The sequence below is a fragment of the Ammodytes marinus genome (genome assembly GCF_949987685.1).
Source record: "Ammodytes marinus genome assembly, chromosome: 12".
Taxonomy (NCBI): Eukaryota; Metazoa; Chordata; class Actinopteri; order Uranoscopiformes; family Ammodytidae; genus Ammodytes; species Ammodytes marinus.
In genome coordinates this window covers 31,169,519-31,193,518 of record NC_137216.1, presented here as the reverse complement: position 1 = coordinate 31,193,518, position 24,000 = coordinate 31,169,519, and the positions used below count along the sequence as shown (strand labels likewise).

At 42.9% G+C, this 24,000-nt stretch overlaps 1 protein-coding gene across 1 annotated transcript in view; it reads left to right on the top strand.

The window, feature by feature from the left end:
- LOC307258873 (uncharacterized protein) overlaps positions 1 to 24,000 on the top strand; it is a gene marked incomplete at its 3' end in the record, with an annotated part of 40,842 nt that overhangs the window by 12,169 nt on the left and 4,673 nt on the right. Inside the window, exons 16-33 of the mRNA XM_080038539.1 lie at positions 1,279 to 1,425; positions 2,058 to 2,167; positions 2,961 to 3,102; positions 3,715 to 3,908; positions 4,784 to 4,911; positions 6,089 to 6,199; positions 7,559 to 7,698; positions 8,220 to 8,457; positions 9,669 to 9,921; positions 10,885 to 11,080; positions 11,806 to 12,026; positions 12,789 to 13,017; positions 13,764 to 17,033; positions 17,573 to 17,710; positions 19,021 to 19,665; positions 21,981 to 22,298; positions 22,694 to 22,735; positions 23,606 to 23,740. Of these exons, the coding sequence (XP_079894665.1) occupies positions 1,279 to 1,425; positions 2,058 to 2,167; positions 2,961 to 3,102; positions 3,715 to 3,908; positions 4,784 to 4,911; positions 6,089 to 6,199; positions 7,559 to 7,698; positions 8,220 to 8,457; positions 9,669 to 9,921; positions 10,885 to 11,080; positions 11,806 to 12,026; positions 12,789 to 13,017; positions 13,764 to 17,033; positions 17,573 to 17,710; positions 19,021 to 19,665; positions 21,981 to 22,298; positions 22,694 to 22,735; positions 23,606 to 23,740 (6,657 nt within the window). The remainder of the gene's footprint in view (positions 1 to 1,278; positions 1,426 to 2,057; positions 2,168 to 2,960; positions 3,103 to 3,714; positions 3,909 to 4,783; positions 4,912 to 6,088; positions 6,200 to 7,558; positions 7,699 to 8,219; positions 8,458 to 9,668; positions 9,922 to 10,884; positions 11,081 to 11,805; positions 12,027 to 12,788; positions 13,018 to 13,763; positions 17,034 to 17,572; positions 17,711 to 19,020; positions 19,666 to 21,980; positions 22,299 to 22,693; positions 22,736 to 23,605; positions 23,741 to 24,000) is intronic.

Sequence of the window (24,000 nt, the reverse complement as noted above, 5' to 3'; positions counted from 1 at the left end):
CCATCCATCCATCCATCCATCCATCCATCCATCCATCCATCCATCCATCCATCCATCCATCCATCCATCCATCCATCCATCCATCCATCCATCCATCCATCCATCCATCCATCCATCCATCCATCTATCCATCTATCCATCTATCTATCTATCGTAATTTTCGGACTATAAGCCGCGACTTTTTCCCCATTTTTCGACCCTGTTATTACACAGCACAGTATATGTTCTGTAGCTAGTCTACTATTGCTCTAAATGGTAACACTTGAATACGTTATGCAAATATGCAACTTGTTTGTTGAAATGTTAATAAATGGGAGCTTCCTCAAGCAGCCATCTCTTTCCCGACAATCCCCTCTGTGCACGAACTCTTACATATGGTAATTAAACATTATAACACCTGCGGCTTATAGTCCAGTGCGGCTTATAGTGCGGAAAATACGGTAGTTGTCATTCGTCTCCATGACTGCAGCGGTAAAAGTGGGGCGACTGTGTCTCAGGTGGTAGAGCGGGTCGGCCGATGATCAAAGGGTTGGAGGTTCGATCCCCGCCCTGCCACCTGTGTCATAGTTGTTGTGTCCTTGGGCAAGACACTTCACCCACCTTGTCTCGTGTGAATGTCGATAGTTAGCCTGCTATCTGTGTGTGAATGGTAACGTGGGAAAGGAAAACAGGTCTCCCTTGCAAAAGAGTCTTCGGACTCAATGGGATTTACCTGTAGAAATAAAGGCTAAAAAAAAAAAAAAAAAAAAGCTAGATAGATAGGAACATTTAAAGTAAAACTGTAATTAACTTCTATTTAAAGTCTCTACGAGGAACTTTAAAATATTTCTGAAACAGTCTCATTTTTCCTCTGATGATCATAAATTACATGTAACAGCAAACGAGACCATCAGTGCAAAGAATGCTATTTTTATATAGTTTTTCTTAATGCCTTTGTCATGGGTATACACACTCACCCAGGAACAACAGCTGGCGTAGTAAAAACACTGCCGCTTTTGTCCAAAGGGGGGCGCTAGACTTAACACACAGAGTTCCTCGGAGCAGCTTTTTAGTTGCTAAATGAAATGCTTGTGTCTCTCCAAGGGGTAGGATTAAATAAGTGTATACTTCTTCCTGCTCCTTTTCAGGCATATCTCAGCAATACAGATAATTTGTTTTCTTTTCTTTTTTCTTTTTTGTGAAAACATAATTTTTGTTTATTGTATTTCCATGCTTTTCATTTTGTTTTGTATGTTTGATATGTCTGAAATAAATTGAATCAAATCAAATCAAATCCAGTCGAGGGAGAGTGTGCTGACTCTCTCGTCCTCGGAGCTGCTGTTGAAGAGAGAGGTGGACGACGGACAGGCGGCCGTGGACAAGATGTCTGCCCTCAACTCTGCTCTGGCCTCGGACAAGAGGGAGCTCCACACACAGCTGCTGCAGGTACCGAGTGTGTGTGTGTGTGTGTGTCTGTGTGTGTGTGTGTGTGTGTGTGTGTGTGTGTGTGTGTGTGTGTGTGTGTGTGTGTGTGTGTGTGTGTGTGTGTGTGTGTGTGTGTGTGTGTGTGGTTGTGTGTCTGTCTGTCCGTCTGCCTTCCTCGTCCATCTATCTATCTATCTATCTATCTATCTATCTATCTATCTATCTATCTATCTATCTATCTATCTATCTATCTATCTATCTATCTATCTATCTATCTATCTATCTATCTATCTATCTATCTATCTATCTATCTATCTATCTATCTATCTGTCGATCTGTCTGTCTGTCTGTCTGTCTGTCTGTCTGTCTGTCTGTCTGTCTGTCTGTCTGTCTGTCTGCCTTCCTCGTCCATCTATCTATCTATCTATCTATCTATCTATCTATCTATCTATCTATCTATCTATCTATCTATCTATCTATCTATCTATCTATCTATCTATCTATCTATCTATCTATCTATCTATCTATCTATCTATCTATCTATCTATCTATCTATCTATCTATCTATCTATCTATCTATCTATCTATAACCAATGTGTTCCGTGTGTGTGTGTGTGTGTGTGTGTGTGTGTGTGTGTGTGTGTGTGTTCCAGTTGGAGAGTGACCTGTCCGTCAGCCAGTCCGATCTGCAGGATGTGAGGTCAGAGGTCAACGCTCTGCAGAGGGAACTCAAGACCCTCACCATGGAACACAGCCAGCTCAGGTGACGACAGACAGACAGACAGACAGACAGACAGACAGACAGACAGACGGACAGACAGTTAGACAGACACTCAGACAGACAGACAGACAGACAGACAGACAGACAGACAGACGTACCCACCCATCCACCCTTGAACATGTCTAAGCACCAGGTCTAGTTTTAGAACACAAGGTGCGGTGCAAAAATCATCACTCTTGCACTGCGGATTATATATTCTTTTTGCTGTACATGTTTATAAAATAAAATAAACAAATACATTTAAGCAAAGTGAAGTTATCAAATCAAATCAAATCAAATCAGTTTTATTTGTATAGCCCAAAATCACAAATACATTTGTCTCAGTGGGCTTTACATTTCATACAATATGATATATGATACAATATGATACAATATGACACCCTGCCCTTACACCCTTAGCTCGGCTGAGAAAAAACTCCCAGTAAAAAACCCTTTACCGGGAATAAAAAAAATTGAAGAAATCTCAGGGAGAGTGGACAGAGTAAGGGATCCCTCTCCCAGGACGGACATGCTGCAATAGATGTCATAAGTAGAGAAAATCATTATAGCCTTTTTGTCTTGTTGTTTTTGATCAAGTTAAAGTTTATACCTGAAAAATGTAATTCTGAAAATAGTTACCTGAATAAGAACACCCCCCCCACACACACACACACACACACACACACACACACACACACACACACACACACACACACACACACACACACACACACACACACACACACACACACACACACACACACACACTTTACCCTAACCCTTGTGTCTTGTTTAGGTCGCAGTGGGAGTCTGATGTCGACGTGGTCCACCAGCTGAGAGAGAGAGAGAGAGAAACGGAGAGAACGATGGAGGAGAAGGAGAGAGAGAGTGTTTCTCTGAGGGAGGAGAGAGAGAGGGATGGAGAGAAGCTGCAGGAGGTAAAGTGTTCATTTTTTTTACCTTGATCACAACCTCGATTATGTTGTTTCAGTTTGTCCTCATACTTCACTGACAAGGTTTTGTAGATTCAAATATGTATCCATACAAGTTGTATAAATGCTGTATAATCTCTCTCTCGCTCCCTCTCCCTCCCCCTACTCCCTCTCCCTCTCTCTCTCTCTATCCCCCCCTCTCTCTCTCTCTCTCGCTGTCTCCCTCTGTCTCTCCCTCTCTCTCTCTCTCTCTCCCTCTCTCCCCCCTCTCTCTCTCTCGCTCTGTCTCTCTCTATTTCTCTCTCCCTCCCCCCTCTCTCTCTCTCTATTTCTCTCTCTCTCTCCCTCTCTCTCTCCTTCCCCCCTCTCTCTCTGAAAAAACTATACTGTATAAAAATAGCATTCTTTGCACTGATGGTCTCGTTTGCTGTTACATGTAATTTATGATCATCAGAGGTAATATAATGTGTTAAACGTAAACGTGTCTGTCTGTCTGTCTGTCTGTCTGTCTGTCTGTCTGTCTTTCTTTCTCCCTGTCTCCCTGTCTCCCTGTCTGTCTGTCTCCCTGTCTCCCTGTCTGTCTGTCTGTCTGTGTCTGTCTGTCTGTCTCGTCCTCAGCTTTCCAGCCAGCTTGCCTCAGTGTGTGTGGAGCTGACAGATGCCCAGCAGCAGTTGCGTGCGGCGGTGGAAGAAGGGAGGAGGAGAGAGAGAGAGAGGGAGGAGAAGGAGAGAGAGAAGGAGAGGCTTCAGCAGGAGATGGAGGGAGGACAGAGACACAGAGAGAGACTGGAGGACGAGTTAACAGAGCTCAGGTACTAACACACACCAAGCAGCTTAACAGACAGACAGACAGACAGACAGACACACACAGACAGACATACATACAGCCACAGACACACAGACAGACATACATACAGCCACAGACAGACACACAGACAGACACACAGACAGACAGCCACAGACACAGACAGACACACAGACAGACCGACAGACACACACACAGACAGACACACAGACAGACAGCCACAGACACACAGACAGACAGCCACAGACACACAGACAGACAGACAGACAGACAGACACACAGACACACAGACAGACAGACAGACACACACACACACACAGACAGACAGCCACAGACACAGACACACAGACAGACAGCCAGACAGACAGACAGACACACAGACAGACAGACAGACAGACAGACAGACACACAGACAGACACACCTCAGCAAAGAGCCAAGCAGCTTAACACACGTACAGGTCACACTATAAATAACTATAAACTATATCCGGTTAGCCAGACTACGTTATAAATTACTTGCTGCAGAGGAAAGCTACTGTCTGTTACACGTGCGCACGTGTAACCGTTCGGTTCATCATATCCATTCAGGAAAATCAATAAACGAAAACCGTTTTTTTTTTTTTTTTTTTTTAGTTTGGAAAATTATGATTATTTCCAGGAGTGGGGGGCGATGCGAAAAAATTGCAGATTAATACATTCAAATATTTATCGATCTCTGCCTGTCTGTCTGTCTGTCTGTCTGTCTCTCTGTCTGTCCGTCTGTCTGTCTGTCTGTCTGTCTCTCTCCCTCCCTCCCTCTCTCTCCCTCCCTCTCTCTCTCTCTCCCTCCGTCCCTCCATCCCCCCTCTCTCTCTCCCTATCCCCCCCTCTCTCTCTCTGTAGGTCTCTGTCGGTGTCTCTCCATCAACAACTCTCTCAGCAGCAGAAGCATCTTTCTCAGTCCGAGATGGACCGATGTCAGACACACACACACTCACAGGCTCTGCACCAGGCCAAGGAAGCACTACAAGGTTAGTGTGACGTCACATATGTACATTAAAGCTGGGGTGGAGGATTTGGGGAGAAAATGGCAGTTGGGATAGAGATTTGAATCCAAATACCTCAACCGCTCCACTTGTTCTCTTTGGTCCCTCCCCTATGGTCCCTCCCTGACACGCTCTACACACCAACAAAGTCGTGCCAAAGTGAATGGACAGTCCCAACAGCCAATAAGAACAGAGAATCGGAGCCTCACTCTGATTGGTCAAAGTGTACAGCTCATGTTAACTTTGACCAATCAGAAATCACACACCCCAGCTTTAAGAATATATATTTTTTTGTTTCAGATACGTTTTTTTTATTTTATTTTATTTTTAAACACAACCAAAGCACACTCACAAGGAACAGCTGTTATGTTAAAATATAATGGGTCTTCTCTGGCAAATAATTCAACCTCTCAACTACAAAACCATCTCCAAAATGTAATGTTTTTTAAATATATTTTTTTTGGCATTTTTGCTTTTATAAGACAGTTTGGATTGGAGAGACATAGATGAAATGGGTCAGAGAGGGGAATGACTTGAATTACATACTGACACTTTTCTACTTGTTTATTCAACATTATATATCCCCTGTATGCTGTCGACACTCCACTTTACATGTCTTAAAAACTTCAGATCCTTGTAGCCTAGAGAAACCCCACAAACCTTTTATCGTTGTTATGCCCCTCGTGCCTGGAATACGCTCCCAGAAAGTCTAAGGTCGGCTTCCACTCTACAATCTTTTAAATTTGGTCTTTAAACATTACTGTGGCTACTATCGTAGTTTACCACCACCAGTATGACTGTGTGTGAATGAATGGAACCTGGAACCCTGTAAAGCGTCTTTGAGTGCCTTGAAAAGCGCTATATAAATCCAATCCATTATTATTACTGTTCAACACAGCTTTTTAAATAACCTGCGCGGCTATATGCATCGCCTGTCTTGTCTATTTTATATCTTGTTTTCATCATTAATCGTCATACTTTAATATATTTTTATTTAAATTTTTTTTATATATTCTTGCATATTTTCAATTGCAGTAACATTGTAATTAGTAGGTTTCTGGTTGTTTTTAGTGTTAGGGTTGGGGTATATTTCTGTATATAAATTGTGCTATACCCATGAATTGCCTTGCCTTGCCTTATCGTGGTTGTCTTGTGTCTGTAGGGGAGATTGAGTGTCTGAGATCGGAGCTGGAGAGAGAGACATCCGGGAGAGAGAGGAGCGACGGAGAGAGAGAGGCACTAACACAGAGGCTAACCAAGGAGCTAACTAGCGGTGAGACAATAAACAGTAAAAAACAAGATCATTGCTAAATGTCTTCATATGAGTGATTTGTGGCATTTAGTGATCCCACAATGTCAGGTGGACATTTTTGTTAAAGGGACACTGTGTAACTTTTTAAGTAATTTATTAGCTAAATTCAAAATGCTTATTCGTAAATATGTCCTCAATGGTATAAAATCCCCTCAGCCGATAATCTGAATTATCCTCAGTGAAGAATGTCTTATATTTATATTATATTATGTACATTGAACAGCTAATTCTTAAAGGTGCAGTGTGTAATATGACATCATCAAGTAAGTTCTAGAAAGTTCTAGAATGCAACGCTCCCTGGGTAACCCCAACCCTTTTGAATAATAACAGAAGCTACAGTGGCCTTCAAGGACAAGAACAATTCTAATTTCTAAACAATGCACCTGATGACATTCCAACTATGACACTTTCAAGATGGCGGCACTAGGCCTTGGTCCAAAATATGCAGAAATATGGACATATATGAGACCCTTTCTAAGGAAAAAAAAAAACATTCAAACATTTTTTTTCAGCTGTTATGCACTAAATTAAATGTACTTATGGATACTATGGGCCAGTTTCACAGACATGGATTAAGCCTAGTCCTGGACTAAATGGAATTTTGAATAGAGATTGTCCATTGAAAGTACAATTTAGTCCAGAACTAGGCTTAATCCATGTCTGCGAAACCGGCCCTAAAATTACTAAAACCCAAAATTCTACACACTGCAGGTTTAAGGAGGCACAATTATTTATGCCACAATGCCAGGTGGACATGTGGCATAAATAAGCTGCAAAAAAAGACAGAAACAAAACATAAAAAATTGGAGGAAAAAAATCACAACAATGCTCCATTTGCAAGGAGCGCGATAGTTGTCTATATCCGGTCAGCCAGACTATAATAATTGTGACATGAAGATTTGCCATGGTCCCATTCTCTGATATCACACATGGTAAACTGTAGGGTTAGACAGTGAGACCATAAAACACTCTTTCTGCCTTTTCTCAGGCGTGTACACATGCAAAACACAGGGAAGTATGTACAGTTGAGGACAGAATTATTAGCCCCACTCTGACATTTCACTTTTTGTATTTTTTTTTATTATATTTTTTTTAAGATATTTTTTTTGGGGCATTTTTATGCTTTATTGATAGTGTAGAGACAGAGGTGAAATGGGGCAGAGAGGGGAGTGACATGCAGAGAACGACCGCGGGCTGGAATCGAACCCGGGTCCGCTGCTGGCCGAGGCCCATGGGGGGGGACGCCTTACCAACTGAGCTAAGGGCGCCCCTCATTTCACCGTTTTTAAAGTAAAATGCCGTTTTTCTCTGACCCTACAGAGCTAATGGAACAGAGGGATGTCTGGCAGAGAGAGAGAGAGGCTCTGAGTCAGGAGTTGGGAACCAGAGACGGAGAGGTGGAAGCTCTGAGGAGACGACTGGATGGACTGACGGAGGAGGAGAGGGAGAGGCAGAGAGAGGTGAACACACACACACTCACTCACTCACTGGCAGAGAGAGGTGAACACACACAGAGACAGACATGCACACACACACACAGACACACACACACACACACACACACACACACACACACACACACACACACACACACACACACACACACACACACACACACACACACACACACACACATTATATGTTAAAGATACAGCTCTGGAAAACATTCAGAGACCACTCCAAATGTTCAGTGTCTCTCGTTTGACTATTTAGAGGCATATGTTTGAGTAGAATGAACATTTTGGTTTTATTATATAAACTACTGACAACATTTCTACCAAATTCCAATAAATTTTTTGTCACTTAAGAGCATTTTCATTAAGTAATGTAGAGATGAAGATTGAAGAAAAATCCAGAATGGTCTCTTAATTTTTTCCGGAGCTGTATATTCAGGATTCCCACAGGTTATAGAAATTGGGTAAGAACTGTTTACAAAAAGTTGTTAAGTTGTATTGGTTAAAATGTCTTGTGAACCCTTCAGGTGGAGAGACTGAGAGAAGAAGTGATGGAGAAAGAGTCCCAGCTCAGCCTCATGATGGAGAGAATACAGCAGGCGGAGGGAGAGAGAGAGAGAATACAGCGGGCGGAGGGAGAGAGAGAGGAGGAGGTGGAAGCTCTCTGCGACCGGATGGAGAGACTGGAGAAGGAGAAGGAGGAGAGCAGCCGGGAGCGACAGATGAGCATTCACGCTCTGCAACAAGCCAAAGAAACAGTACAGGGTCAGTGAGGGAGCACCGCACACAGGCTAAACACAGTCAAGGTTCAAGGTTTTTTCATAATGTCCCAAGAGGGCAAATTTGTTCACAGCAAAGGAGGTAGTGGCTAATAACACACGACAATACAAGACAACAATGGACACAAAACACAGCAGTATGTACACAAGCCTAGGGAGTCATAAAAGTGCTTAAAAATAAAGTGCCGAGATATAAGGTGATTGCATAAAGTGCTATGTGCCATAAGCAGCAGCAGCATCAATGAAAGCATTTAAAGGTGCAGTGTGTAATATGACATCATCAAGAAAGTTCTACAAAGTTCTAGAATGCAACGCTCCCTGGGTAACCCCAACCCTTTAGAATAATAACAGAAGCTACAGTGGCCTTCAAGGACAAGAACAATTCTAATTTCTAAACATTGCACCTGATGACATTCCAACTATGACACTTTCAAGATGGCGGCACTAGGCCTTGGTCCAAAATATGCAGAGATATGGACATATATGAGACCCTTTCTAAGGGAAAAAATAATAATTCAAAAAGAAATTTCAGCTATTATGCACTAAATTAAATGTACTTATGGATATTATAATTACTTTCTACAAAATCTGCTAGGAAATAAAACCCAAAATCTACACACTGCAGGTTTAAAGGGCAGTGTGCTGTCAACAACATCGTCATCAGCATCAACAGCAACAACAACAACAGTCAGATATGCAGTATAATGCCTTTTAAAGGTGCAGTGTGTAATATCTGAATATTTAGTGGCATCAAACTCTAGAGTGCAACTATAGAATCATGGCAAAGTGCAAAATGGCAACCTAAATTCTACACACTGCACCTTTGTTAAGAGCACCTTATCCTAAGCCTTATGCATCGGACACCCTCATCCTCAGAGTGGTTTTGGGCAGAGAATCCAACCTTTTTATCAAATGTTCAAAACATTTTGATAGTGAGTCCATCTCCGTAATATTCTAATTTGTTGGAGACTTGCGTTGGAATCGATAGAACCTTTTTTTGACAATCTGGGTAATTGCTTTTCTTCAACAGTTCAGCTTTGGTGTCCCCCAGGGCTCAATTCTTGGTCCCTTTCTGTTTTCCATTTTACACACTGACACTTGGCCTTACTTGGCTAGTCTCAAAAACCACAACATTTAATTCAACTTTTTACGTTTATTATTAATAACTTTTATTGTTGTTTGTTTTTGTGTCTGAAGGAGAGATGGAGAGTGTGCGAGCGGAGGTGGAGAGAGAGAGAGCGGTGTGGCGGAGAGAGAGAGAGACCCTGAGGCAGGAGCTGGGCACCAGAGAGGGAGAGGTGGAGCTGCTAAGGGTCCGGCTTAACGTGGCTTTGGAACAACAGGAGGAAACGAGGGATGAGATGGAACGGATGGAGGGAAGTCTGGAGCGACAGATCAGCTCCGTCAGAGAGAGAGAGGAAGAAGTGGACGAGCTCAAGGACAAGATGAGGTTTCTAGATTATTAGTTTTTTATTTTTTATTTTTATTAGTTAGTTTATCAGTCGATGGATGGATAGATAGATAGATAGATAGGTAGATGGATAGATGGATGGATGGATGGATGGATGGATGGATGGATGGATGGATGGATGGATGGATGGATGGATGGATGGATGGATAGGTGGATGGATGGATGGATGGATGGATGGATGGATGGATGGATGGATGGATGGATGGATGGATGGATGGATGGATGGATGGATGGATGGATGGATGGATGGATGGATGGATAGATGGATGGATGGATGGATGGATGGATTGATGGGTGGATGGGTGGATGGATAGATTATTATTTTTTGATGGATGGATAGTAAGCAAGTAAAATATATTTATAAAAGCACATTTATAACAGTTTGCACTGACCAAAGTGCTGGACATAGTGCATTCAGTAGGTAAAATAACAATAACAATATTAGAATAAAATAAATATAAAAGACATAAAACCCAGACTTCAACATATTAACAAAGTATTGCAGATGTCAGATGGTTAATGGGGAGGAAAAGCCAGGGTGTACGGATGGGTTTTGAGCCTTGATTTAAAGGCATGGATGGATGGATAGATAGATAGATAGATAGATAGATAGATAGATAGATAGATAGATAGATAGATAGATAGATAGATAGATAGATAGATAGATAGATAGATAGATTTTTTCTTCAGTCTAGCTAAGGGTCAAAGGGCAGAAGGTGTCAAATTGTGTACGGAAAATGGCTATTTGTGATATTGCTCCTGATAGTTAGCTTGCACCCTGGGTGGTAGCTGCTGCTATCGGTGTATGAATGTGGGTGAATGTGTACGAAACAATGTAAAGCGCTTTGGGGCTGTGAAAAACCAGGGAAAAGAGCTTTATAAGTGGAGTCCATTTACCATTTACCGATAGAAATAAAACTGATTTGATTTATTTTGATTCAGACTAGCAGAGCAGCGGGAGGAGCGGGTAGCGAGGGAGCGTGTGGAGGCCAGTGAAAGCCTGAAACAGAAGGAGGAGACGGTGGAACGTTTGGAATCCCTGCTGAAAGAAACACGAACGCTTCTGGAGAAAGAGAAGAACGAGGGAAGAGAAAAAGAAGACAGGATCTCCTCCATGGCCACAGAGCTGCAGGAGAGGGTAGGACATTCACTCTGTTTACCATGTTCCAAACCGCCTTTGAAAATACATAAACTGTTAAAATCCTTCGCATACATATATATATATTTTTTTTTGATTTTTTTTTTGATTTTTTGGGGGGGCATTTTTTGCTTTGTTAGATAGACTTGGAGAGGCAGAGATGAAATGGGGCAAAGAGGGTGTATAGGTCATTTACTTTGTTTACCGTGTTCGAATCCGGCTCTCCAAATGCATATAAGTACTGTTAAAATCCTCCACAAACATATATATTTTCCCTATTTTTTTATTTAATTTTTCTATTTGTTTGGGGTATTTTTTGCTGTATTAGATAGTCTTGGAGAGACAGAGATGAAATGGGGCAAAGCGGGTAAAAACAGCCCCGGAAACAATTTAGAGACCAGTCTGGATTTTTCTTCAATCTTCATCTCTACATTACTTATTGAAAATGCTCTAAATGACAATATTTTTATTGTGAATTTTGTTAGAAATGTTGTCAGTAGTTTTATAAAATAAAACCAAAATGTTCATTCTACTCAAACATATGCCTATACATAGTAAAACAAGAGACACTGAACATTTGGAGTGGTCTCTGAATTTTTTCCAGAGCTGTATAAGATAAAAAATAAAAAAAGTTAATAAATTTAAATGTGCAATATGCTTAACATTTATATACAATATATTTTTTCGTCCCCAAGTCCACCGCTGATTTCTTCCGCTTGTTGCAGGAGACGCGTGCGGAAAGCGAGGGAGCGAGGAGGAGACTGAGAGAGACAGAGGAGTGGAAGGAAAGGCTGGAGGAGGAGGGGAAGGAGTGGAGGGAGAAAGCCCAGAAACAGGTCAGAGAATCGGTCAAACTGAACCACGACTTGAAGCAGCTAACGGAGCTAACGCAGCAGCTCAGAGCTACACTGCAGGACAGGGAGGAGGAGACGGAGGCCACAGTCAGGTATGTGATAGGATACAGACAGACAGACAGACAGACAGACAGACAGACAGACAGACAGACAGACAGACAGACAGACAGACACACAAGAGGAGCCACACACAGGTACGTTGTAGAATATTAGACAGACAGACAGACAGACAGACAGACAGACATAGGAGGCTACACACAGGTACGTGGTAGAATGTTAGACAGACAGACACACACACACACACACACACACACACACACACACACACACGCACACACACACGCACGTACACACACACACACACACACACACACACACACACAAGAGAAGGCCACACACAGGTTAGACGTAGGATGTCTTGGAGGACCTAAAAACTTATCTTTTAAAAAAAGCATTTAGCTAAATTGTCTTATATAGGTTCTCAATATACCAGTGGACTCTCTGTGTGTCATTTTAATTGTTTTAAATGCTTTTTATTCTCATTGATTTTATTTTACTTTTACTTCTCTGTAGCACTTTGAGATTCCAGCAATACAAATAAAATGTTTTATTATTATCATTATTATTCGACCAGTAAACATGAGGTCGCTGGTTCGATCCCCGGCACCGTACAGGAGGGTGTTAGTCGTAAAACTAGTGGTGGCTGCTATTACATCTACATCTATTGTGTCCTTGAGCAAGGCACTTAACCCCAAACTGTGTGGTAACTTGAGAGGGGGATATGGAAAAAAAACTAATTTCAATATGCCTTGTGTGTAAAATTGACTAATAAAGAAGCTTAACTTTAAACACAGGAGAACGGAGGCCCAGGCACGCAGGAGACTGGAGCAAGAAAGACAGGGATGGGAGGAGAGGTACGGAGAGATGGAGAAGGAGGTGCAGACGCAAAGACAAGAACTGATCAGGAGCGAGAATGAACTGAGAGAAAGAATGGAGGACGTGCTCAAGAACCAGTGGGAGAAGGAGCAGCTCCAGGAGAAGTTACTGAAGACACAGAAGGAGATGATTGCCCTGAAAGACGAGGTAGGTGCTTTCTCAAATTTTAAAAGGTTTCTTGTCTGGGAGTTTGGGAGGGAAAGATGGATGGAGGGAGGGAGGGAGGGAGGGAGGGATGGATGGAGGGAGGGAGGGAGGGATTGGTAGGTGCTTTCTCAAATGTTTTTTTTTTAAATCCCGATAAAAGATTTTTTACTGGGAGTTTTGGAGGGAAAGATGGATGGATGGAGGGAGGGAGGGAGGGAGGGAGGGAGGGAGGGAGGGAGGGAGGGATGGATGGATGGATGGATGGATGGATGGATGGATGGATGGATAGATAGATAGATAGATAGATAGATAGATAGATAGATAGATAGATAGATAGATAGATAGATAGATAGATAGATAGATAGATAGATAGATAGATAGATAGATAGATAGATAGATAGATAGATAGATAGATAGATAGATAGATAGATAGATAGATAGATAGATAGATAAGAGCAACACAGACACAGAAGGAGATGATTGCCCTGAAAGAGGAGGAGCTTTCTCAATTTATTTGAATTTTTTTTAATCCCGATAAAAGGTTTCTTTACTGGGAGTTTTGGAGGGAGGGAGGGAGGAAGGGATAGATGGATGTATAGACAGACAAACAGACAGACGGATAGACAGACAGATAAGGGCAGAGGGTGACATACTGTATGGAATGTAAAGCCCACTGAGACAAATGTCTGTGTGTGATATTTTTGGCTATACAAATAAAACTGATTTGATTTTGATTTTAAATGTAGGTGCGGAGGAGCTCGAAGGAGGTGTCTCTACTTCAAGACGATTTGCAGAAAAACCAAAAAGACAAGGACACTTTCCAAGACAAATTATCGAAGACAGAAAATGAGGTGATAGCTCTAAAAGAAAAAGCGCAGAAGGAGACAGACCAAGTGATGAAAACCAAGACCGAACTGATAGTCGTTACAGAGGAGATTTTGAAGAACCAAAATGAGAGAGACGACATTGAGAAGGAGTTGAGAAAAAGCAGAAAGGAGCTGTCGGTGCTAAGAGCGGGTCTGCAACGGGAGAAGATTGAAGTGGACGGAGGGATGACGGTCCTGAAGAAGGAGCTCGAGGAAGAGAGGGATGCCCTGAGGAGAGCAAGGGAGGAGAGCAGGAGCTGGGAGGACAGATGGACAGAGATGGAAAAGGAGGTGAAGACGCAGAGAGAGGAGAAGATTGGGAGTGATAGAGAGGTGTCTGCACTCATAGAAGATGTTCAGAAGAAAGAGAGAGAGAAGGATGCGCTGGTGGAGATGTTATCGAGGAAAGAAGATGAGACAATGGCTCTCAGAAATGAGATGGTGGCCTTCAAGGAAAAGCAAATTCAGAAGGAGATGGGCGAGGAACTTGAGGAGCAGATACAAAGACAGGAGCTGAGTAGGAGCGAGAGGGAGGTGTGTGTTCTTAAAGAGGAGCTACAGAAGAACCAGAGGCACAAGGATCAGCTCGTGGAGAAGTTAACGAGAACAGAAAATGAGACAATGGCTCTCAGGAATGAGTTGCAAAGAGAGAAGAGAGAAGCACAAGAGGAGGTGGGAGCCGTGAAAGAGCAGTCGCAGAGGGAGATAAGCAAGGCACACAAGGAACTGACCAAGATGAGAGAAGAAGCCACAGTCCTGAAGGAGGAGGTTCATGAGGAGTGGAAGCAGAGGATGGAGCTTCAAGAGGAGCTGAGAAGAACCAAGACTGACCTGAGGAACATTACGGAGGAGATGGTTAGAGAGCAAAGGGAGAAGCAGGACGCTCATGAGAAGATGGTGGCCTTGAAGACGGAGGTGCAGGAAAGAAGTGATAGGGAGGTGTCTGCACTTAAAGAGGAGTTAGAAAAGAACACAAGGGAGGTAGAGGAGCTCCATGAGAAGGTATTAAGGAAGGAGAATGAGACGGTGGCCTTCAAAGAACGGCTTTGGAAGAGTGAGAGGGAAGTGTCTGCGCTGAGAGAGGAGATGCAACACCAGAACGAACAGGAGAGAGACAAGGTTCATGAGGAGCTGACGAAGAGCAAGGCTGAACTCGGGGAAGTCAAGGAGAACGTGCAGAAGGAGCAACGGGAGAAGGAGCAGCTGATCGAGAAGTTATCGAGGACAGAAAATGAAATGGAAGCTTTGAGAGAGGAATTGAAAAGGGAGAAGATCGAAGCCGAGATGGTTCTGGCGGCCCTCAAGGAAGATGTGCAGAGTAGGGCCGATAGGGAGGTCTCTGCACTTAGAGAGAAGCTACAGAAGAATGAACGGGAGAAGGGACAGCTCATGGAGAAGATACTAAGGACAGAAAATGAGACGGAAGATTTCAAAGACAAGCTGCAACGGGACGAGAAGGAGTTGAAAGAAAAGTTGACAAAGACAGAGACCGAGGTGACGTCGCTCAAAGAGGAGGTGCAGGAGGAGTGGAAGCAGAGAATGGAGGTCCAAGAAGATCTGAGAAGAACCAAGAACGAACTGAGGAACACTACGGAGGAGATGCAAGAGATCGAATATGAGAAGGAGCAGCTCGCGGAGAAGTTAACTACGGTAGAACTTGAGATGGTGGCCTTCAAGGAAAAGCAAGTTCAGAAGGAGATAGGCGAGGAACTTGAGGAGCAGATACAAAGACAGGAGCTGAGTAGGAGCGAGAGGGACGTGTGTGTTCTTAAAGAGGAGCTACAGAAGAACCAGAGGCACAAGGATCAGCTCGTGGAGAAGTTAACGAGAACAGAAAATGAGACAATGGCTCTCAGAAATGAGTTGCAAAGAGAGAAGAGAGAAGCAGGAGAGGAGGTGGGAGCCGTGAAAGAGCAGTCGCAGAGGGAGATAAGCAAAGCACATGAAGAACTGACCAAGATGAAGGAAGAAGCCACAGTCCTGAAGGAGGAGGTTCATGAGGAGTGGAAGCAGAGGATGGAGCTTCAAGAGGAGCTGAGAAGAACCAAGACTGAACTGAAAGACATTACAGAAGATGTGCAGAAGAACCAACAAGAGAAGGACCAACTCAAGGAGAAGTTGACAAGGACAGAGACGGAGATGGCAGCTATCAAAGAAGAGATGAAAATGGAGAAGATTGAAGCTCAGGACAACCAAAGGGATAATCATAAGCTCCAGGAGAAGTTAACAAGGGCAGAAAACGAGGTGGAAACTCTTAGAAATGTGCAAAGGGAGAAGATGGAAGTGGACGGAGGGATGACGGTCCTGAAGAAAGAGCTCGAGGAAGAGAGGGAAGCCCTGAGGAGAGCAAGGGAGGAGAGCAGGAGCTGGGAGGACAGATGGACAGAGATGGAAAAGGAGGTGAAGACACAGCGAGAGGAGAAGATTGGGAGTGAGAGGGAAATGTCTACACTCAGAGAAGATGTTCAGAAGAAAGAGAGAGAGAAGGAGGCGCTGGTGGAGGAGTTATCGAGGAAAGAACATGAGATGGAATCCCTCAAAGAACACGTTCAAAGTGAGATCGACAAGACGTTCGAGGAGCTTCGTAGGAGCGAGAGGGAGACGTCCACACTCAGACAGGAACTGCAGAAGAACCAGGGCGAGAAGGATCATCTCCAGGAGAAGTTAACGAGCACAGAGGAGGAGATGGAGGCTCTTAAACAGGAGAAGATCGAAGCTGAGTCTGGGTTGAAGGCCCTCAAAGAAGATCTGAGTGATACAGAGGTGTCTGGACTTAAGGAGGAGTTGGAGAAGAAAGAAAATGAGATGGCGGGTCTGATGGAGAAGTTATCAAGGAAAGAAATTGAGATGGAGTCCCTCAAAGAACATGTGCAGAAGAGTGAAAGGGAGATGGACAAAGCAAAGGAAGAACTCACGAGGACGAGAGAAGAGGTGTCATCACTCAAAGAAGAGGTACAAGAGGAATGGAGACAGAGGATGGATGTTCAGGAGGAATTGAGAAGAACCAAGACTGAGCTGAGGGCCTTCACTGAGGAGTTAGACATTAACCAAAGGGACAAGCAGACGCTCCAGGAGAAGATAAGGACGACAGAGACGGAGATGGAAGACCTCAGAGAAGAGCTGCAGAAGGAGAGGAAACGATCTGAACAGGTTTAAATTCAATTTTTTTCAATTCAAATAACTTTGTTTGTCCCTGAGGGGCAATTTAAAGGGGGCACATGGCAGTAGCTTAAAAAACACAAGACACAGTCAACAAACATAAGCAACGCACACACTGTAAGATCAACAACACACGCATCACACTCACACACATTACACGATCAAGCAGCACACACATTTGGTTGAGTATCACTTCACCTTGAGATAATGGCTCTTAAAGGTGCAGTCAGTGATTCTGGAGAACGCTTGTTGTCTAAATCACTTTTTGTCAAAATCAGTGAATATCTCCTCATGATCCACTACCTGTCTGTACTGTGTGTGCACTGAAAGAAAATCCAGTGTATGGTATGTTTACGAAGGGGCCACCTTTGGGCTGTGTACTAACACTGGATTTTCGACAAGTGCATGCCAGAATCACTGTCTCCATCTTTAACGAATAATTGCCAGAATGATGCACATTTCTTACATACTTCTTTTGTCTATTTTTTTTTAATAATTTCTCTCAATGCCTTTGTGTGTGTCTTTCCTAGAACGGGAGCACCTGTACTGAAACAGAGGGGACCGATAAAGGAGAAGGATGTTTCTCACACGATACGGTCGACTCAAAGCAGCAGCTGCAGCAGAAGTTAACCAGGACAGAGACAGAGGTGGCAGCGCTAAAAGAACAGGTGAGGGTTAGTACAGGCAGGGTGGAAAGTTTAGAAAATGCTTGATTGATTTGAAATCTTGTGGGATTTAATCTGAGCATATTACTGGAAAATTATCGATTCTTTTTTTTTTTTAACATATTGGCCATCCATAAAATACTGTCCAGTTTACACAGAATGGATTTCTTTGAATACCTTCATGCAGAATTGGCCATATTTCAGAAATTATGATCGATTTTATTTATTTTCAACAAATATCTTCAATAGCCTCCAAGTTATGTGACTCAAAATCAGCCTCAGAAATACACAGGACACACCACTTTAAAAAGGATTTAAAGGTGCAGTGTGTAATATGACATCATCAAGAAAGTTCTACAAAGTTCTAGAATGCAACGCTCCCTGGGTAACCCCAACCCTTTAGAATAATAACAGAAGCTACAGTGGCCTTCAAGGACAAGAACAATTCTAAATTTTAAACAATGCACCTGATGACATTCCAACTATGACACTTCCAAAATGCGGGTGACTAGGCCTTGGTCCAAAGTATGGAGAAATATGGAAATATATGAGACCCTTTCTAAGGAAAAAAATAATAATTCTAAAAAAAAATCAGCTATTATGCACTAAATTAAATGTACTTATGGATATTATAATTATTTTCTACAAAATCTGCTAGGAAATAAAACCCAAAATTCTACACACTGCAGGTTTAAGTACGTATTCTAATTCATATATTTAATTTCTTTCTTTCTCAAAAGTTCTTTATTACTCACTGTGTAGTTTCAGAGGAGGGGGTTTGTTTACATTCACAGAGCCTGCAGTTAGTTTACTAAACATATTTTCTCTACATGTAATTCTTAGTATTGAATAATTCTATCATCATAAATCAAAACCTCTTTTTTTTTTGAGGAACCTGGAACCAAACGTAAGACTAGAATATGTTCGTAAACCAAACTGTGGGCCCTGCTGCTGTAAACAACAACAACAACAGTGAAACAGTAACTTTTCAGGAAGCTTTCTAACTTCAAACAGTGTTCCAGGGATCTACATTCTCCTGTGAGGAAAGTTTGTTTATTCAGTTATGAGAATATACCTTAGAAAATGTTTCACTTTTCTCTGACACACACAAAGTTACACAGTGCACCTTTAACATACATTTTCTTCATAAACTAAGTAAAGAAAGGTTGGAATAAGCTAAATTAAATGGAAAAAATATCAATTATACCTCCCATAGTAGGTACAGAGCCATGTAAGAATATACCTTAGAAAATGTTTCACTTCTCTGACACACACAAAGTTACACACTGCACCTTTTTAAATGAACCCTGCAGGTGCAAAGGGAGAAAGCAAAGTGCCACGAGGAGCTCATGAGGAGAAGTGAGGAGGTGTCAGTACTAACAGTGGAGCTTCAGGAGGAGTGGAGACAGAGAATGGATGTTCTGGAGATGTTTAGAAAAACCAAACAAGAACTGAGAGACATTACGGAAAACTGGCAAAAGAACGAGTGTGAGAAAGAGGTCCTCAGGGAGAAGTTAACCGTGGTAGAACGTGAGATGGTGGCCTTCAAGGAAAAGCAAGTTCAGAAGGAGATAGGCGAGGAACTTGAGGAGCAGATACAAAGACAGGAGCTGAGTAGGAGCGAGAGGGACGTGTGTGTTCTTAAAGAGGAGCTACAGAAGAACCAGACAGAGAAGGAGACGCTGATGCAGAAGTTAACGAGAACAGAGAATGAGGCAATAGCTCTCAGAAATGAGTTGCAAACCAGGACAGAGAAGGTGTTAAGGACAGAGAAGGACATGGAGGCTTTCAGAGAAGAGATGCACGTGGAATTAGGCAGAAGCAAGAATGAACTGAGAGACTTTTTGGAAGAGTTGCAGAAGCAGGAAAGAGAGAAGGAAGCGCTAAACGAGAAGTTAACGCTGATAGAACAGGAGATGGTAGCGCTCAGAGAGGAGGCAGCAACACTCAGAGAAAAGGTGAAACATTTACATTTTTAATTTTAACTGTATTAAAGGTGCAGTGTGTAATATGACATCATCAAGAAAGTTCTAGAATGCAACGCTCCCTGGGTAACCCCACCCCTTTAGAATAATAACAGAAGCTACAGTGGCCTTCAAGGACAAGAACAATTCTAAATTTTAAACAATGCACCTGATGACATTCCAAAAACATGGATTCCTCCATAAGACTTACCCTCTCAATGTAGAAAATGTAATATTAATATTTGTAATTCTCTTGCTCAGGAGGATAATTCAGATTATTGGCAGAGGTGATTGTACACCAATGAGGACATATTGATGAATGAGGATATTGATTTTAGCTAATACATTACTTAAAATGTTACACAGTGTCCCTTTAATACCCCTTGAGATTTTCCACATTTTGTCACGTTAAAACCACACACATAGATTTATTTTATTGGGATTTAATGTGATGGACCAATACCAAGTTGTGCTTCATTGGGAAGTGGAATGAAAATGATACATGGTTTTCTACAAAGTATTGACCCTGGGGAGCTGAATACTTTTCTACGCCACACTTTTCAGTTTTGTATTTATAAAAACAATTGAAAACCATGTTTAATTTTTTTTTTAAATTTTTTTTTAAAGATATTTTTTTGGCATTTTTATACTATATTGATAGTGTAGAGACAGAGTTGAAATGGGGCAGAGAGGGGAGTGACATGCAGAGAACGACCGCGGGCTGGAATCGAACCCGGGTCCGCTGCTGGCCGAGGTCCATGGGGGGGACGCCCTACCAACTGAGCTAAGGGCGCCCCAAAACCATATTTCATTTTCATTCCACTTCACAATAATGCTCCACTGTGTGTTGGTCTATCACTAAACATATATGATATATATAAGGAGAAGTTAACTCTGGTAGAACAGGAGATGGTAGAGCTCAGAGAGGAGGCCACAACACTCAGAGACAAGGTGAAACTTTTTCTTTTTTTCTTTTAACTGTAACTCAATTTTAAAGGGTCACTGTGTAGTTTCAGAGGAGGGGGATTTGTTTACATTCACAGAGCCTGCAGTTAGTTTACTAAACATATTTTCTCTACATGTAATTCTTAGTATTGAATAATTCTATCATCATAAATCAAAAGTAAACTATTTTGAGGAACCTGTAACCAAACGTTAAGACTAGAATATGTTTGTAAACAAACTGTGGGCCCTGCTGCTGTAAACAACAACAGTGAAACAGTAACTTTGTAATATATATATATACAATAAAGTGTGTGTGTGTGTGTGTGTGTGTGTGTGTGTGTGTGTGTGTGTGTGTGTGTGTGTGTGTGTGTGTGTGTGTGTGTGTGTGTGTGTGTGTGTGTGTGTGTGTGTGTGTGTGTGTGTGTGTGTGTGTGTGTGTGTGTGTGTGTGTGTGTGTGTGTGTGTGTGTTTTCAGGTTAAGGAGCTGAGGCAGAGCAGAGAGAGAGCGAGGGAGCGAGTGAAGGAAACGACGGAGGAGAAGAAAGAGGTGAAGGAGGGTCTGAGGAGCGCTCTGGACGAGATGACCAAACTCAAAGAACTGCTGCAGGTCATTTATTTAATTTAACCTTTATTTATACTGTAGAGATCAATCGGGGGGGGGGGGATTGTGTGTGTGTGTGTGTGTGTGTGTGTGTGCGTGTGTATTTGGGGTTATAAGGAAATAATATAGAAACTATAAGGTTTTATAATGTCTTAAAGTAGCTGCGAAGAACTTTTAAATATTTCTGCAACAGTCTCATTTTTCCCCACCCTCTCCATAGAGTCTCAGTCCTCTTCACAGCAGACCCGGGTTAGAATCCAGCCCGGGTCGTTCTCTGTCTGTCTGTCTGTCTGTCTGTCTGTCTGTCTGTCTGTCTGTCTGTCTGTCTGTCTGTCTGTCTGTCTGTCTGTCTGTCTGTCTGTCTGTCCTCTTCACAGCAGACCCGGGTTAGAATCCAGCCCGGGTCGTTCTCTGCATGTCATTCCCCTCTCTGTCTGTCTGTCTGTCTGTCTGTCTGTCTGTCTGTCTGTCTGTCTGTCTGTCTGTCTGTCTGTCCTCTTCACAGCAGACCCGGGTTAGAATCCAGCCCGGGTCGTTCTCTGCATGTCATTCCCCTCTCTGACACATTTCATCTCTGTCTCTACAAAACTGTCTTGTAAAGCATAAAAATGCCCAAAAAATAGTCAAAGATGAACTGAATAGATTTTGGAGGCCAAGGGAATATCTATATGAATTAATTTCTGTTACAGAGCTAGTCCAGTTTCTTGGTTTAAATGCTAAACCAAGCTAACCCTAATGAAATGTTCCTTTTTAAAACGTTCAGGAAAGCCACACGGAGGGCGAGCGTCTAAAGGCCGCACTGACGGAGAAGAGAGAGAAGAAAGAGAGTGAGAGAGGAGAGGTGGAGCAGTTGAGAGCCAGAGTGAAAGCCCTGGAACGAAGGAGGAAAGAAATGGTGGAAGAGGCTCGAAAGACAGAAGAGAAAGTCACCGATCTGAACAGAGAAATACACACACTGAAGGAGAGAGAGATGGAGAAGGAGACGGAGAGAGAGATGGAGAGAGAGGCAGAAAGAGAGATGGAGAAAGAAACCCAGGTCCCCTCTGTGTCCCCTGATGAAGAGACGGAGAACGGAGGACAGGTGATTGATTGATTGATAACATTCATTTCAGACATATCAAAATAAAAATACATACATTTAAATTTTAAGACCATAGCTGTGATATAGCATAGCACACATTAATAATTTTAATTTAATAATTTTTAATCCCGGTAAAGGGTTTTTTACTGTCTCTATTTGTTTAATCTCTCTCTCTCTCTCTCTCTCTCTCTCTCTCTCTCTCTCTCTCTCTCTCTCTCTCTCTCTCTCTCTCTCTCTCTCTCTCTCTCTCTCTCTCTCTCTCTCTCTCTCTCTTTGTCTCTCTATTTATCTGTCTGTCTGTCTGTCTGTCTGTCTGTCTGTCTGTCTGTCTGTCTGTCTGTCTGTCACTGTTTAGTCTCTTCTCACAAGGTCTAAATGTGTTTAATGTTTCCTAGGAGGACGACACCAGGAATCTGCTGATACAGAGAGAAGCCCAGGTAAACATTTCATTTGTATCTGTATCACATTTGCTGTAGTAAACCTGGGCGACTGTGTCTCAGGTGGTAGAGTGGGTCGGCTGATGATCAAAGGGTTGGAGGTTCGATCCCTGCCCTGCCACCTCTGTCATGGTTGTTGTGTCCTTGGGCAAGACACTTCACCCACCTTGCCTCGTGTGAATGTCGATAGTTAGCCTGCTGCTATCGGTGTATGAATGTGGGAACAGGTCTCCCTTGTAAAAGAGTCTTCGGTCTCAATGGGATTTACCTGTAGGAATAAAGGTTAAAGAAAAAAAAAAGAACGATCGTGTATTAAATACCTATGTGGTGCAGTCTATGTAGTAAGTGACTGTGGTGAAGTGTGTAGGGCGGTCGTCCACTGGGTTACAGGGTCGGTGGTTCAATCCCCCGTCTCCCCGCCACATGTCCAAGTGTCCCTGTTTGTGTGTGTGTGTCTGTCTGTCTGTCTGTCTGTCTGTCTGTCTGTCTGTGTGTGTGGTGAAGTGTGTTGGGCGGTCGTCCACTGGGTTACAGGGTCGGTGGTTGGATCCCCCGTCTCCCCACCACATGTCCAAGTGTCCCTGGGCAAAGAGACACTGAACCCTAAATGTCTCCTGATAGTTAGCTTGCACCCTGCGTGGTAGCTGCTGCTGCTATCGGTGTATGAATGTGTGTGTGAATGGTAACGTGGGAATGGGAACAGGTCTCCCTTGAAAAAGAGTCTCCGGTCTCAATGGGATTATGTATTTTCAGCATACTGCAATTGATGTGCATGTATTGGGACATCCTAAATCTTTTCTCTGGCATACTAAATAGCAGGGAATTGTGGGTAATTGGAACGCAGGTTAACTGTTGTTGGTGTGTTTGAAGGTGTACTCTCTGAGCCTTCGTGCGGAGGAGCTGCAGAGGGACCGAGATCGCGTCCGATTGGCTCTGGAGAGAACTGAGGCCGCTCTGATTGGCTACAGGGACAGAGCCCACCCACAGGAGAAGGGCCCAGGAGAGGTGTGTGTGTGTGTGTGTGTCTGTCTGTCTGTCTGTCTGTCTGTCTGTCTGTCTGTCTGTCTGTCTGTGTGTGTGTGTCTGTGTCTGTCTGTCTGTCTGTCTGTCTGTCTGTCTGTCTGTCTGTCTGTCTGTCTGTCTGTCTGTCTGTCTGTCTGTCTGTCTGTCTGTCTCTGTCTGTATCTGTCTGTGTGTGTGACTGTGTGTCTGTCTGTCTGTCTGTCTGTCTGTCTGTCTGTCTGTCTGTCTGTCTGTGTGTAGGT